This window comes from Ammospiza caudacuta, chromosome 5 (assembly GCF_027887145.1).
Source record: "Ammospiza caudacuta isolate bAmmCau1 chromosome 5, bAmmCau1.pri, whole genome shotgun sequence".
Taxonomy (NCBI): Eukaryota; Metazoa; Chordata; class Aves; order Passeriformes; family Passerellidae; genus Ammospiza; species Ammospiza caudacuta.
In genome coordinates this window covers 34,306,293-34,322,473 of record NC_080597.1, presented here as the reverse complement: position 1 = coordinate 34,322,473, position 16,181 = coordinate 34,306,293, and the positions used below count along the sequence as shown (strand labels likewise).

At 44.2% G+C, this 16,181-nt stretch overlaps 1 protein-coding gene across 1 annotated transcript; it reads left to right on the top strand.

The window, feature by feature from the left end:
• Positions 1-6,492: 6,492 nt before the first annotated feature.
• On the top strand, positions 6,493-9,803 carry SOCS2 (suppressor of cytokine signaling 2). The gene is made up of 3 exons (XM_058805305.1): positions 6,493-6,616; positions 7,092-7,368; positions 8,275-9,803. The coding sequence occupies exons 2-3, from the start codon at positions 7,224-7,226 to the stop codon at positions 8,721-8,723; spliced, it is 594 nt and encodes a 197-aa protein (XP_058661288.1). The 5' UTR covers positions 6,493-6,616; positions 7,092-7,223; the 3' UTR covers positions 8,724-9,803.
• The last annotated feature ends 6,378 nt before the right edge of the window (positions 9,804-16,181 follow it).

The window sequence follows — 16,181 nt, the reverse complement described above, 5'->3', positions numbered from 1 at the left end:
CAGGAAACCTTTTTTCACAGACATTACTTGCTCTCTTTTACTTTGAGGCGTAGGACTTGCAACTGGCAGAAAAACATCTCAAGCCTCCTCAAGCATAAAAGGCTTGTTTTTTCTGGCAGCATCTAGGACAAGAATGCAAGATTTCACAGTGCTTTCAGCTGTGCTATCTCTAGGATTTTTCTAAAAAAAAAAAACTAAACCCAAGAGTGTATGTTTCTCTAAAAATCCAAAACTTCAAGGAGCATGGTTCTGAACGTGTGTGTGCATAGGTGTAGTGCACATATATACCTATATGCACTTTCTCAGTCAAAAAAACAAGGTAAATAAATATTACAGTCACAGCATTTTATGCTATAATCTGAATATTAAAATCCATATCAAATATTCTCCTTGTAGTTGTTTGAAGACTGTACCAAAATTGGTCCTTTCCTTTTTTCTACCTTGTTCGTGGGAAGGAAGCATGAATGAGAAGAAAATGCTACCAAAGCATGTATATTTACAACTTATTCTCCAATAACTTTCACCAATATTTGGCTACTTTTAGTCAGAGTGAAACTTGATAATTCACAAAATAACACAGTGATAGACCGGAATTCTGGTATTTATAAGGAAGCCTAGCATAGCATAAAGTAAAAACTGCTGTGTAAATTCTCCTTGTTTTTTATACTTAGTACCCTGTGTCACCACATTCTACTTTTCCTTTACATGCCTTTTGAAAGTATTTTTATGTTAATTTGGTTTTACCTTAAATTGTAAATAGTAAATTGGAGAAACTAAGCAAGCACTACATTTAATTTTTTTCATTGAAGATCCCAAGTGGCTAGGTAACCTTTTACTCAATGCAGGTTAGGCCTTTACTTATAGACAGTAGATAGCACAGGATGAGATGAGAGATGGACTTGAATGCCACCTTTTTATGGTCAGTTTTGTGCTTGACAGTGATTATCTGTCTACCTATCCACTGAACCAAAGGGAATGATCCTTCTTTTTATCAACTGTCTCTGAAAGAAAAGAATCCAGATGTTATTTCAAAGTATTACTCCCTTGATGCCATCTTTTGATGTTTGCTTTTAAATCACAAGTGCTTCTTTCCTTTTAGAGCACCCCTGATTTATAGAAATTATTCACTGAATTCTTTTATTATTCTCCTTTACCAAATGTATAATAAGAAAAGCAAAGCATTCACACGTGAATAAATAAAAATAGCAGGAAATAAGGTGGCAGCTGGTAAAGAGTAAAACTGTTTGGTATAAATCTTAATCTATTTCATCAAAACATGCTGTACCTCAGGCAGTTGGAAAGGGCAGGATGATCCCATGCACTGAAATACTTGTTTTCCCTATGTTTTATTTATTATGTTTTAGGAACTCGTTGTGAAATAAGCAAACCTTTCTCTTAACTGCTAAGTGAGAAATCCTCAAAGAGTTCACATTGCAGACCTTTCTCGTGCTGTGGAGTTACAATTAACACATTCCAATCTGCTGGAGCCAAAGCCTCAATATTCCCATTTCTCTGCTCAAGAACCAGACTGCAATCCCAGGACAGGGAAACCATGGCAGCTGTACATTGTTGTTTAGACTAGTTCAGGTAAACAGTTGTCAAAATACGTTCAGTAAGTAGAGCTATGTGATAAGCAATAGCTGTCCTTTTAACTGAAGGGGATTTTAACTGACCAAATGGTGTGCATGGATAACAGATATTCTGTGCTGCATCTTTGGGAAGTTAAGCATGAAGAGAGCAGGGAAAGGCCCCTTCTATTCTTCCAGGTAGCTAGGTAAATCTGTCTTAATAGATCAGTAAATGTTTTCAGTGAATAAGAGCAAATTTAGCAAAATCAGCTGAGTCAAAATCACATTACCCCCCTCTGCTCACATCATATTATATAAATAAATCAGTGTACGAGCTCACCAGTAAACTTGGCGTGCTTTTCAGGAACAAAGTGAAAATCATTTCTAGTAACAGGCACTTCTCAGGGCTGTAAAAATGTTGTTGCCTCCTTCCTTGGTCATGAAAGGGATTTTTGCCTAAAGGAAAAATAAAAAATAAATTTACTCATCCTTCCCTGTCTTAGGCATATGCAATTGAGTGCATTTGAGCTCAAACAATATATTCTGCTTGTGATTTTCAAGAACCCTTAATGTTCATATTTTCACTACTAATACAAAACAAGATTAAAAATATCTACTATATGGATAATATACAGTCAGAACCAACATTCATGAATAGTTGTATCAGAAAAAAAATAGAGATTGCTTAAGTTGTGCCTTTCATCTTCAGTTGGATATGCCTCTAAAACTGGTTCAGAAGCATTCATATTTATATATGTACAGCAATATTTCTCCTAGAATTGCTACCCCAAAACAGCAGATTAAAAATAAATAAAGCATTTGGTTTGAATTGCACAAAAATTTTTTAAATCCTCACTTGTATATAGTTTTTGTATTAGTGACTGTTTAGAAGAATTCCTGTTTGTTACATGGCAGATTAAAAAACCCTATTTTGGAAAACTAAGTTTTCTGAGTCTGCTCCTTCTTTTCTCTTTCTTTATTTCACATCTTTCTCCTACTCCATTCTGATTTTTATAAAGTAAAACTCTTGAGGCAGACCAAACCTGTATTAAATATCCCAGTGCCAAAAAACTAAAAAGTAGCTTTAAATAGTTTCACGCACTACGTACAGCCCATAGTCCCAAAAGTAATTTCATTTAGTCACCTTTTCTTACCCTTACAGTTATTTCTTTTCTCTCTTGTGACTGTATGGAAGACTTAGGCAGACAGAGCAGAAAAAGAGCAAGTAACATTGTAGAAAGAAACAGTAAAATACAAACATAGCCCACGGAGCCCATAGCACTTTCAGATGTCTCAAGCCAGAGAATAAAGGTGACTGTAAACCAGAGCACTCCTGTGAGGTGCCAGGATTGTCATTTAAAGATCCATTTGCAGTTTTTAAGTTGGAATTTCATTACTCTTGTAAGTTTATCAGATATTTAGTGCTATTTTTAAGAGACATTAGGTTCTCATGAAAAAAAAATTTAACAGAACTCTGTTTAGGAAAGATCCTGCTGATATACTGCCTATTTAATATTTATGCTACCTTTCTCATAACAATATCTGAAGTTTTAAGTAACAAACATTTATTACATTCTTCTGTTCTTGTTTCTCATTCACCACATAAATCGTGGTCTTCCTCCCTCTGCCTTTATAGCAGCCAGCTGTGGTTTTAGAAACAAATTATTATGACTTCAAGTGACGAATAAACAGCAGAAGCAAAGGAAGTCTTGAGATACTACCCACATAAAAATCCCATTAATAAAATAACACAGGGAAAGAGAACTACAGCAAAGCTGGAAAAAAGCAGCTTTGCATCTAGACAAGACGTATTCCTTTTCTCCAAGATGCATTAATGAACTTCAAAGAAACAGCCTTAATTTGAACACTATGATATCAGAACAAAATACTTTTGGAGCAAAAGCTGTGTGCCTACATATACAGAATTATTTTAGTAATAAAAATAGATCCATATTAATTTCTTATTGTTCTCCTGAACATAGTGAAGTCAGTGCCATTCTGAAAAGTAATGGAGGTTTTTTGCAAGATTTTATGTCATAGGTAGCTGAACTGTCAACTAAATTTCTAGGGGCACAAACCCATTCTCTCTCCTCTTCTTATCAATCCAACGAAAAAAGTTAGTGGGAATTCCACAACTGTCACTGGAGCCTGGATCTGAGGCTATCTGAACTTCACAGACAAAAACAGGAACAAGAATGACCTTCAAGACCTAAATTGTTTTAAACCATTTCTGAGAATGCTTAAGAAAGCCCGTGTTTGTTCCTCAGACCTCATTTTAAATCTGTGCTGCTGCCAGTGATTAAAACCACCTTTTTTTCATAAACTGAATAAATTAATTTCAAAAGCACCCAGGCATTACAAATAGATGAAATCATGCTGGCCAATATTTCACTTAACAAAGTAGATTTTTTTTTCTCAGATGAATTTACTTAATCACTAAATACAGAACTTAATTTTTAAGATAACTATTAATTCTCTTATCCTCTGATGCTTAAGAATTATAAGCAATAACTGTTACAAAATCCTTCAGGATTTGCAACCCTTCCCCAGTCCTTTTTTTTTTTTTTTTTTAATTTTTTAAGAAACGTTGCATTTCAGGCGGTACTGGGGAGTGCGACCCAAGGCAGCGTCTCAGCCTGGGCGCTCTCTCTGTGCAGGGGAGCTGCTCCGCTCCCTCAGCCAGACAGGGCAGCCTCATACATATTCATTTCCCCTCTGATAACAAAGGCTCCCTCGCCCCTCTCGCCCCGATTTTTAAAGATACTATCTTTTATTATGCTGTAGGTTTGGGCTTCTTTCCTGAAATCTTTAAAAAGACACCCCGTAATCCTTCTGCCGTCAATTCTCCCTCCCAGATACCCCCGTACAATTTGCAGGGAGCCCTAACCTGCAGCCAAGGGCTGGAGTGAGACTATTACGGCTACTTTTGCTTTGTTTTCCCTCTTTTCTTTTCTCTCCTTTTTTTTTTTTTTTTTTAACCCTTTTCCCCTCTGTGTGTGTCTCTTTCTAAAGTCGGCTCGGGGCCGCCGGGGCAGCGGCGAAAGGTGGCTGGTTACCGAGCAGCACCCAGGGCGCAATCAACCATCTTTACGCCGAAAAACAGCTTCGTGATTATTAAAAAAAAAAAGAATAATAATTTAAAAAAAGGGGGGGGGGGAGGGGGAGGAAATCGGCGCGCGCATCGGCGGGCAATGGCTGTTTGTAGCAACGAGGTATTTAGCGCCGGAGGGTGAAGGGGGGTGGAGACCAGGGTGGGGTGTCCCAGGAGCTTCGGCCGCCGCGAGTCCCTGGCAGGGAGCTCCTGGCACCGGCCCCCGAGCGCTCCCGGCCCCGCGGGCGGGCCCCGCCGGCGCGCTCAGGTGCCCGCGGCTGCCGGCGCCGGGCGGGCCGGGCGCCCCTCGCCCCTCCGGCCCCGGCACGGGCGGCCGCGCTCGCCCCGCTCCCTCCGGGGTCCCGCCGCGCCCGCGGGGCGCCCCGCGCGGCCCCGCCGGCCCGGTCCCCCCGCAGCCCCGGGCACTGACCTGCGCGTCGCCCGCGGCTCCGCGGGCGCAGGGGGAGGAGGCGGGGGGGCCGCGGGGCAGCGTTCGGCGGCCGCTGCCCCGGCGTGACAGGGGCGGCGGCTCGGTGCGTCGGCCCCGGCTGGCCGCGATCGCGGCGGAGGCGCCGGAGCGGGTCCTGTCACATGATGCGGTTCCTGGAAAGTTCCTGGAAAGCAGCCTTTGTATGTAACCATCCCGGGAGGGGGGAGCGGCGGGGGCAGGATGCCCTCGCCTCGCAATCAAAGTTGAGCAGACCGCCCGCGCCGGGGAGAGGCGGGGGAGAGGAGGGTGTTGTTTCCCCAGGAGCACCATCTTCCTCCGGCAGCCTCTGTCCGCCCCGGCACAGCCTCGACGCTTCTCCCCGGCGGCGGGTGCCGTGTCCCCTCGGCCCCCCGACGCCGCCGGGAGCCAGAACAACCTGACCGCCCCACCTCCAGGCGGCGGCAGCGGCGGCCCCAGCCCCGTCCCGCCGAGCCCGGGTGAGTCCCCTTGTCGTCGCCCCCCTCCGCACGATGCCGTGCGTCGCTTGGAGAGCCGGCAGCCCGCCGCCCCGCTCCCGGTACGGCGCTGCCGACCGCCGGGATGGAGGCTCCCCGCAGCCGGCGGCGGGCTGCTCCGGCTCTCCTCGCCTCGGCCGGGGGACGCCCGGCTGCAGCCAGCCGCCACCGCCTCGCCAGCCTTCCGTCCCCACCGAGCTCCCGCGGCGGCGGCGCTTCGCGGCTCGGCGCTGCCGGAGCCTCCTTTCACAAGGGGTCGCGCCCGGACACCGCTGGCAGGGCTGCTCCCACCTGCGCCCGTCGGCCCCGCGCCCGCAGCCTCTCCCGGTGACAGGCGCACCTGCGCCCGGCCACCGAGCCGGGAGCTCGGCGCCGGGGAAGGAGGGATGGGCTTTGTCGAGGGGTTCCCGCGAGTCTGCCTACATCTATGGGGATAGAAACCCGTCAGAACACGCTATCAGTTGTCACTAGAGTTTAATTTAGAAAAGTTTCTGAGCTCCGCCGCGGAACTTGTTGGGGGAGGAACCACCTCAGCATAACCCCCTCACCTGGCGGGTGCTGCGCACCCGCAAGCAGAGACTGCCCGGTTCGCAAGCACCGGCGGGGGGCTCCCGGTCTTCCCGCAAGCCCCGTCCCTTCGCTCCAGCCAAGCCAGCTAGGCTCCCCCTCTCTGGTACTGCCCGGCTTTGTGTCGCTCCTGATGTGGCGGTGCACCAGGAGAGAAGAGGCTCTTTTTGTCCCTCTCGTTAGCTTCGGCCAAGAGGAAAGATTTTTTTTCCCCTCCCTAATATCAGCATTTAATGGAGCGGGAAAAGCATATTTCCTGCTCCGCGCTAATTATAGCGCGTCCTCCACCGCGCTGCCCCTTCCGTTCCCAAGCGGCCGGCGAGCCCCCGGAGCCGGCACTGCCGGCGCACTGGCTCCGCAGCTTCTCGGGTACTCCGCTGCCCGAGAGGAGGTCTCCCATCCCGGGAGCATGGCCCACGCCGGGCTTCCGTTCCCGTTCCTACAGGTACGACTTCGCGGATGACCTTACTGGAAGGAGTCCGTACGCACCGCAGCGTGGAACCCGGGCAGCGCCGGGGCTGGGACCACTGCCCTGCTGGTTACCTCTCCTCTCCCATACCTTTACGCGCTCTGCTCTCCCCCACGACCTCCTCCCGTCCCAAAAGTCCCAGAGCTGCCGGCCGGGCTCGCCTGCCCCGGCCGAGGGAGCGGGGTATCAGCGGGTTCGCCTTTGCGACAAAGCGAGACCACCGTCTCGGGACGCCGCCTCCGCCGAGTCCCCGGCGGAGAGGAGCCGAGGACAGGCTGGGTGGCGGGGGGAGGAGATGTCCCTCCCCCGCTCCGCCGGGAGGTGATCTCTCGCCTCGCGTCCCTCCTCTGGATGCTGGGAAGTTCCGAAGCGGGATCGCCAGAAACACGCTCTGCGTCGGGAGCGCCTCTCGCGGGGCTCGCCGCTAACCACGCTCTCTCTCCGCTCGCAGGCGGCGCCCGGGCCGGGGGCCGGGACCATGCGCCCAGCGCGGCGCTGAGCTCCGCGGCGGCCAAGCGGAGCCCTCTCCTGCCGGCAGCCCCCGACCTGCGGGCGAGCGGGGCCGCGCCCGCCGCCACCGCCCATGACCCTGCGCTCCGCCGAGTCCCTGGAGAGCGCGGAGAGCTCCGGGGAGCGCTGGGGGCGCCCCGGGGCGGCGGCGCCCGTTGCCGAGGAGTGCCGTGAGGCGGAGCAGCTGGCCGCGGCTATGGAGGAGCTGCGGCGGGCAGGTAAGCCCGGGCGGCCGGGAAGGGGAAAGCGCCCGGGGCGCGGCGCTGTCCGGGGGGAAGGCAGAGCGGCGCGGCGGGGATCCCCACCGGGCCGAGGGGAACCGGGCGGCGGTGCGACGCCTGGCCATCGCCGCCCGGCGCTGCGAGGTCGCGTTCCCCCGGCGGAGAGGGGCGGCGACGACTCCGACCCTACGCGGACTGCGGCGGCCGAAGCGAAAGCGCCGGCAGCGCCGCGCCCCAGCGGCAGCCCGGTATCTGCGGCCGGGCGAGGGCCGGGCGCTGCCGCCGGCCGGGGCGGCCGCATCCCCTCGGCCCCGCGTACCTGCGCTCCCCTCGGCGGCGCGGCGGCGGCTCGCCCGGCCCCGCAGGACGCGGAGCTTGCTTGCGGGAGGAGGGAAGGGCTTTTTGTCTTCATCGCAGCCGCGTCAGGACCGCAGCTACCTCGCCGAAGTTGTTTTCTTATCCCTTAGCTTTCGATCGCTTGAGAAAGCTCATTTCAGCAGCAGCCTGCTCCGAGTTCCCCACAGCGGGCGTTGTGCGGGCTGCCAGCCCGTGCCTTGCTCTCCCGGCGGCAGAGCAGCGGGGAGCCGCGGGACGCGCCCCTGCCGCTTCAGGGGCGGCCCGCCGGGTCGGCGGCTCCGCTCTCGGCCCCGCAGGACGCTGCGGGAACGTTTGTGCATGTCTATGCCTACATGGGTAAATAAAAAGTGACCTGGAAAGCTCTGTCAAAACGAGATGCATTGTAAAACAAATGAATTTAAATAGCAAATAAAAATTTACTGTGCCTGCAGGACTTTAGCTTTCAAACAACAAAAGAAATGGGTGACTAGAAGTATATCAGCTAGAGAGCAGCTTTTCAAACAAACAGGAATAAACAAATCCCTTCTTTTTCTCATCTTTTAACAGGATGGTACTGGGGCAACATGACTGTTGCTGAAGCCAAAGAAAGGTTACAGGATGCCCCCGAAGGGACCTTTTTGGTTAGGGATAGTTCGCACTCAGAGTATCTACTGACTATATCAGTAAAAACGTCAGCGGGACCGACCAATCTACGTATAGAATATCAAGATGGCAAGTTTAGACTGGACTCTATCACTTGTGTCAGATCTAGACTTAAGCAGTTCAACAGCGTTGTGCATTTGATTGAGTACTATGTTCTCATGTGCAAGGATAGAACTGAAACACCTTCAAATGGAACAGTTCATCTTTACTTGAACAAACCCCTCTATACATCTGCTCCATCTCTGCAACACCGCTGCAGAATAGCTATAAACAAGAGCACAAATCAGATCTGGGAGCTGCCATTACCAACAAGACTAAAAGAGTACTTGAAAGAGTATCAATACCAGGTATAAATATATTTTCTAAATGCCTCTAGCACAGAGTAACTTTTGAATGCAATTCTTAAAATCAGCCAAAGAACTGAGTAACCAGTTGTACAACTCAGCATGGAATTCACTATCAAAACAGTGGCAGTTCTAGGGGAAAGGTTTTTATTTCAGATGCTACAAAGGGAGACTTTATGTAAAATAATCCCACTTTGCATCCTTGGAGGTTCAACAAGGTGGCATGCTATTCTTGCAAGAGAGAGAAGTGAGGACTCTATCCAGATTGTGTTGCTTTGTCAATAAAATGCTGCACTAACTATCAAATGCTTTCTGAAGCAGTGGGACCGGGAGAGACTTCATAAGTGGTCAGAGACATATGAGAGTTTACAAGTATCTCAGTTGTCTGATTCTAAGATTAATTTGGTGCTGGTGTTCATATAATCCTAAAAGCTTAACTAGATCACACACTGTGATAATCTTGCTAAAGTTATGCAACTAATCAAATCCAGTCAGAAAAATGATCATGTATTCAGTTTTTATTGAACTACTCTCCTGCTTTTCTGCAAGCAAAGGAGTACTGTAAGTAATCAGTCTAGAACATTGTTTTTCAAAGTTCTCTAAAAGCTGACCTTAAGAAGAAATGCCACATCTTTCACAGGAACCCAGTATATTGTTGATTATACCAGATTGGTATCCCAGAATCCTTAATGTGTTAACATCTTCACAGCGGTGATGTATCCATGCTATTATTATTAAGCCTCTTTTGGCTGAGGCTTTAGAACTATATACTTCAGACTTGCAGTTCCAATGTCAAAACATGGGTATCAGCAGTTATGTGTGTCTTCTACAGTGTAGAATGTTTTCTTCAGCCTGTTTCCCAAAATATGGGGAAATACGATGTGGAATTTTTTTATAAAGGGGTTGGTTTTCCTTTTTCTTCTTTTTTTTCTTTAATTTTCTTTTTATTTCTTTATTTTATTTTATTTTATTTTATTTTATTTTATTTTATTTTATTTTATTTTATTTTATTTTATTTTATTTTATTTTATTTCTAAACTTCCAGTTCACCATTGTAGCTATCAGATGATTACTCAATAAAGTAAATCAAAGTGCACAACAATCTCCCAATCTTTTTACGTATGGATTTCTACCATTCAGGAAAGAGTGCTCTTATATAGGAACTTATATAATTTCCCAGCTAATACTCAGATAAATGCACATGTATCAGTGAGGATGAATAACCCTGCTTTGCCTTTGTTGTGCTGCTCAAAAGTATAGCTGGATTACATTCAGATTAATGGCTTAGAGACTGCCTGCTGAATTCCTGTAGTTGGGTATTAGCACAGGACATTGCTTTTTCTGTTTCAGTAGTCTTCTAAACAGAAAGAGGGACTAAGACCCTCAGTATCCATTCTTCAGCCCAAAGGTAAAGTATTTAATAGAAGAAACACACAGGATGAGAAAAATAGGAAAGCAGTAAGAGAGAAACAAGGACATAGACTCACCCTTAGTCAACAAATTAAAAGTTTTAATTCTTTCCCAAGCTTATTTGTTGATTAAAGCCAAGACCTGTGCTTGAACAAGGAGGGTTGTCAAGACTTGCTGTAATCTAGCTTTGCCCAGGCTGAAATAGAAACAACATAAAATAATGTTGTTTTCCTTGTGACTTAACTGCTTTGTTGTACTTTCAAGATGTTCTGTCCTTTCTTATAAACTCTGGGGCCCTGACCAGCTTATTTGTTGCATCTAAACTCCCAGTGTTACACACTCAGTTCTGTCTGTCTGTAACATCCTGGCAGAAATGAGTAGCAGAGCCATTGAGAAATAGAAGGCACCAAGAACATGAGGCAGAGTGGATGGTTCCTTGATATGACATATACTTGATATGTTCTTGTTCTTTCCATGGAAAAGGTGGGTTTCTCCTCTTCCATGGCTCAAATTTTCTGTCCCCATTTTAAACTCAATCTTTAGTATAGAAATAGGAAGAGGTTTTTTCTGAAAAACAAATCAAAATATTTTGTTATGTAAAATTTTCCCCATGTCTTGCCAAGATGTATTTGGAAGTCTTTCACATTATATGGTGGCCACCTTTTGGTTGCCATGCCCAAAGAGCTCTTGTATTCTAGGTATGTGTCATAACTACATGGTTCTTGTCATCAGTCTTGCTAAGATCTGCCACCCTCAGGCTGAGGAGCTTTTCCTGTGAGCAGAGTCTGTCAAAAAACTGTGTTCCTGGGAACACTTTTCATTCTGATGAATCTTTTCTTACAGTTCTTGCCTAGCTCTCTCCTGTGGTGAGAGAACTGCTGTATGGAATAACTTCCATCACAGTGACAAACCCTCTAATCTGCTACTGTGTTAACATTCTTCTTCTGTGCCTTTTCAGCCAGGATGATACACTTGGGGTCTCAATGGTAAACACATTCTGCTGAGGACCTTTAAAATAAATCCCTGGGGGTTTCACATCATGAATACCAGTGCGGGAGCAAGCAGACTGCGAAGATAAGAGCTTTGGGGTGCAATGAGACTGCTATGCTGCAGGTATAAGAAATGATTTGTGGCTTGTTGGTGTGAGCAGTCACAGGCCAAGTGTAGCCCACAGCAGAGCCAAACTCTGAGGAACAACAAGGGACTGATACAGGGAAGCTTGCTGGGTTTTTTAATAACAGTTCTCCAAAGCACAAGGGCAATTGGCAGGCTGAGAACAAGGAGTGCTGGCAAAGTGAAAGGTGGTCATTCTTGTAACTAATCAAGTTACTGTGATGTGGAATCAAGTCACCAAACATTGAGCATACCGACCTAGACTTTGTATCATTTACATCAGATCCTGTGAGGAAAAGTAGGCTCTGTAACTCTAGTGTGTGCTCGAAGCTGTGAACAATATTTTAAACAGACTGGAGGGGGAACTAGTCCTCTTTGTATGAAAGCACAGTTCTTGTCCTCATTCGGATGCCAGTCCTAGGGTGATGCATTGCACTAGTAAAACTAAACCACAGTTTAGCTTGCAGAAAGCTTGGCTTCTTTCTAATGCAGCACAGAGGAATGACTTGTTCTGCTACAAAAAATCTGATGATAGAACATGATTAGATTTCAGCAGTACAAAGATCTTGCATGAAGACTTTGTGAATTTTCAGGCATAAAATTTTCAGACATGTTGTTCAAACATTTAAAAAATTTTTCAGTGTCTTTTTTTTTCTTTACCCTATAGTTGTTGCAGCTTGTTTGCAGCACTAGCTTTTAAATTGTGGGCCTTTCAGATTATAAAAATTACTTCTAACTGATGTATATCATCTTGAATTGCTAGTACAGAGTGTGCAGCAAAGCCAGTTTCACAGGTTCAATGCCCATGAGTCAAATCATGAAAAGGACTTTAATCCTATGCCTTTTTTCACCCCATGTACTGATTTGGTTTTTCTTTTTTGAGTCTTGGAGTTTTCCAGTTTATACCTGGAATGTTAGAAAACCTCTTCACTTTACTTAAATGAAATCTGAGAATCCTACAATCCTAAAAGGTGATGCTTAAAAAACCAACCAAAATAAACACAATTGCAATATGAATGATGAAAATTGAACTGGTGATAGTATTTAGTTTAGCACTAAACCTAGCAGAATGTGAACTAGGGCAGTATTTTAGTTGTGTGGGTATCTTCCTGCTGGCAGTATCACTTGAGACAGAAAACGGTTTGAGTACAAGATGAATGGGTAGAGTGGGAATGTAACCAAGCAGCTGTGCTCATTGCATTAGAAGTAATCTTATTTTAATCTGATCTTGTCATTATTGTCCTAATTATATTTTATGTAATCACATTCTAGATAAACAGTATCAAATTATTAGCAAGAAGAAAAAGTTGTTCACCAGAATATGGAGGGCAAAGGAGTTTTTTTATATCTTACAACAATGAGGAATTTACTCCTATAATGAGACTAAATCTCATCACCTTGAGAAAACAGAATCTACATTGCACAGGGAGGACAGAGTTCTGTAGTTGTGTGGATTTTGTACCTTAGCCAACTCTCATGTTTTAGCAAAATGTCCCTGCAGGTAAATTACCTTGTTAAAGATTGTTTAAAAACCTTTATTTATTTATATGCTCTTTTCAATAGTTTTTTCTTGTATTCTTGATAACAATCCTATTGATTTTTCCTTTGGCTATAATCTTAGGCACTAGTGGAAAGTAAGTCAAATGATATCAGGACTTTGCTCTCCTTAAGCCAAAACACATAATGGAAATAGGAAGAGATATCTTTAGACATTGGTATCATGTCTAAGAGTCATTTAAAATAAAGTAAAATAAAATTTCTGCCAACTTTGCAGTCATTAAAATAATTTTAAGTATTATATTTACTGCTAGAGGAAACAATGGCTTGAGGGGTTTTAAAAACTGTATTGCTAATTCTCAATAACAGTAAAAAAACTTTGTTGAAAGGAGAAATTTTATTTTAAAAATATAGAAATTAATGAAACTTTTACTATCTAAACCAAAGAATTTCTAAATAGAATAATAGAAGTTTGTTGAAAGGTCTGAGCTGGTTAGTTCTGTATACACAAAGGAAGTGGGGATGACAAGCTGCTGTGGTATCTCAGCCTAGCTCCTGAAAAGCACTTTTCTATTAGCATTAGATTCAGCAGGTCTCAGTATTTTGCTAAGCCATTAGCATGACTGAAAATGCCTGGAAAGAACATTCCACTGACACATAACTGGTCTGTTTACAACAACATGGCCATTTGCCACAGCATTGCTAAAACTGGGTCGTTTCTACAACAGGCTGAATATCAGTCAAAGGAAGGGGGAGGCAGACTTGGTTCAGGTGCTGACCATCACTGGTCCTTATCTCCTGTCTTAGAGAACACACAAGCCAGGTGAAACACAGCTGCCAGGAACAAGATGAGAAAATATTCTGCTTTCTGAGGATTACTTTGTCTGGCTTTCATGTCTGAGAAGGCACTAAAGGGAAAGGACATGGAAAAGCCAGTAGCTCCTGTGAGAGGTGGTACTTCTCACAAGGTGTATCAAATAACTAACCACCTGGATGCTGAAGGGTGTACTAGTAGAGATTAAAGGTCATGGGGAATAACTAGTGTCAGTACAGTTTGAATCCACACATAGACAAAGTCTGGCTAGATTGCTCAATTTTGAGAAAAAAAAATTAGCTTATGGCAAACTCAGTAAGTCCTGGTGCCAGGGTTACCAAGCAGGAGAGGGATTAACTGTGTTTATTGATCAGGTTATCTGCAGGGCTTTAAATTAGCCAGTGCCTCTGAGAAAGTTTACAGAAATACAAAAATATATTACCATAATTATGCTGATTGAGCTGCCTGATAAGTTGTGTATCTCATTCTACTTAGAATCTATTTTTAAAAACGGATTGCACCTGTGTTTCATTTTGTTTTCTTCCAGAACTGGAACCATTATTTTTCCATGAACTGAAATACCAAAATAATACCACTCCTTTTTATGGTATTAAGGAGGAATATGATGCTGGAGCAAAAGCCATTTATATTAGCATAAGGAATGAGCTGGCATTTAGTAGGACAAACTTAAAACAGGTAATATCCAGAAAAAGGTTAGTGGTGAGCGCTGCGAAGAACACAGTACACTAAAAAAAAAACCCCAAACAAACAAATTCAGTGCTTCTGTCTTGATTTCTCTTTCACTGGAGGGCAGGCTTTATGTAAGTAAATCCTTTTGATTCCAGTCAAACTGTTCTGTAACTGATGTTTCATAGCTGAGGTTTGCAGCTTGGTGCACTGTTAGCTAACAAATAGTAAATGCAGAGGCATGTTAGACACGGGGAAAGATTCAAAGCCCAGTGCAAATTCTTCTTCTATTTGGGTCAGGTTTGAAAACAGGATTTTATGAAAAATAGTTGTATTGTGGTAGCTGAAAGGGCAAAAATCCCCTTTCAAAGTGCTTTGTTACAATTTAACTGTCTTTAGATTGCAGCCCTGAAACAGGATCTGTTGGGCTGACTCACTGTACCCACACTCTGCCCCAGGGGGAATCTCCAAATTTGAGAGATTGCTCTGGACACCTTTTTAAACACATTTGTTTTTTTCTTACCCCGTTTGGCACATCTGGAGGGCAGAATATGTTGTGGATCAACTCTTACTGTTCAAGGGATTTTGAGCTGGTTGATTTTCTGTAGGAAGAGCACTAATAAAGACTGAGCTGTAATTTATCCATCTGTAAAGCAGTGGACTCGACATTCTGTAATTTCTCAGCATGGGGTGAAAAGTGGCTTATACTACAAATAGCATTGATAGGAACTTAAGCTGCAGTGAGGGCAATACCTTTGACTGGCTGCACTGCCAAAAAGAGAGAAATAAGTTAGTAAAGTGAGATCCTTGTCCAACTAGATTGCAGGGGATATGGCACAGCTCCTTCCTGAGCTGGAATGCTTCAGACGTGGATTTTCTGTGAGGGAAGCTGCTTGTGAGAGGCTTTCTGGAAATTTATCTGTTTCTTTTAACTCCCCTGACAGAGGATGCCTACTGCAGGATGCTTCACAAGCCTGCAGGCAGGCAGGTTTCATTTTGAAAGCGAACAAAATAGATGAAGTGAATTTTTAATAGAAGAGTATTTTTTTGTTTGAAATAGGATGCATGGGAAAGGTATAAGCAGTGGCAAATATCTTGTGAGGCTATCTGTAAAAACATTCCATGAATCATTGCTAGCTCCTGAAGTCTAACCTTACAGTAAGAACCTTTCAAAATATAATATATGAGTTTGTCCAGTTCAAATCCAGGGAAAGCAATAGAAGATTGCAAAAAGCAATAGCTATTCTCCCCCTAAACATAAGCAACCTTCCAGTCTTTTATCTAAAATATTAGAAAACCATTTCATATGCTGTAATTTGCAAATAAAGTAAGTTGGTTTTGTGAAAAGATTTCAGACTTCAATCTTTATTTAGTTTTAGTTATTTGCCAATGTTTCATTTTCAGGTTAATTAGTGAATTTTCTTTGTTCTCATATTAATAAAATGGTGCTTTACATTTAAAAAATAATTTAATAAGTCTGGAATAAATAATAAATAATGAGAAGCTTGCAGTATTTCATCTGTCTCCTCAAAGAATCTTTAAATTAAACTTAAAAATAGAGAACTACATTAATTAATATATTTAAAGGACTACAGATTCTGAAAAATACTGAGTCATGCTTTGCAAGTATTAATTACACTTTTTTTTACAATTCACTAGATTTTTAAAATGAAATATATAGTAAAGTTTTGCAGTGGATGCCTGCTTCCTTTTTATAACTCATTCAACTTCTTGCTAGAGATTATTTGTATCGTGGTAAAAAGCACTAGGAATTCATTGCAGTACTGCTAATAAACATTTATTTTTATTATGGAAACAAATGTAAATGTATAGACACTACAGAGTCACTTCAAACTCTATGTTTTAAGATGCTTTAGAACTTCGTATGTTATATTTTATCTACGTGCTGGACGTGCCTTTTAATAAACTACTACTTTTGAGGAAGT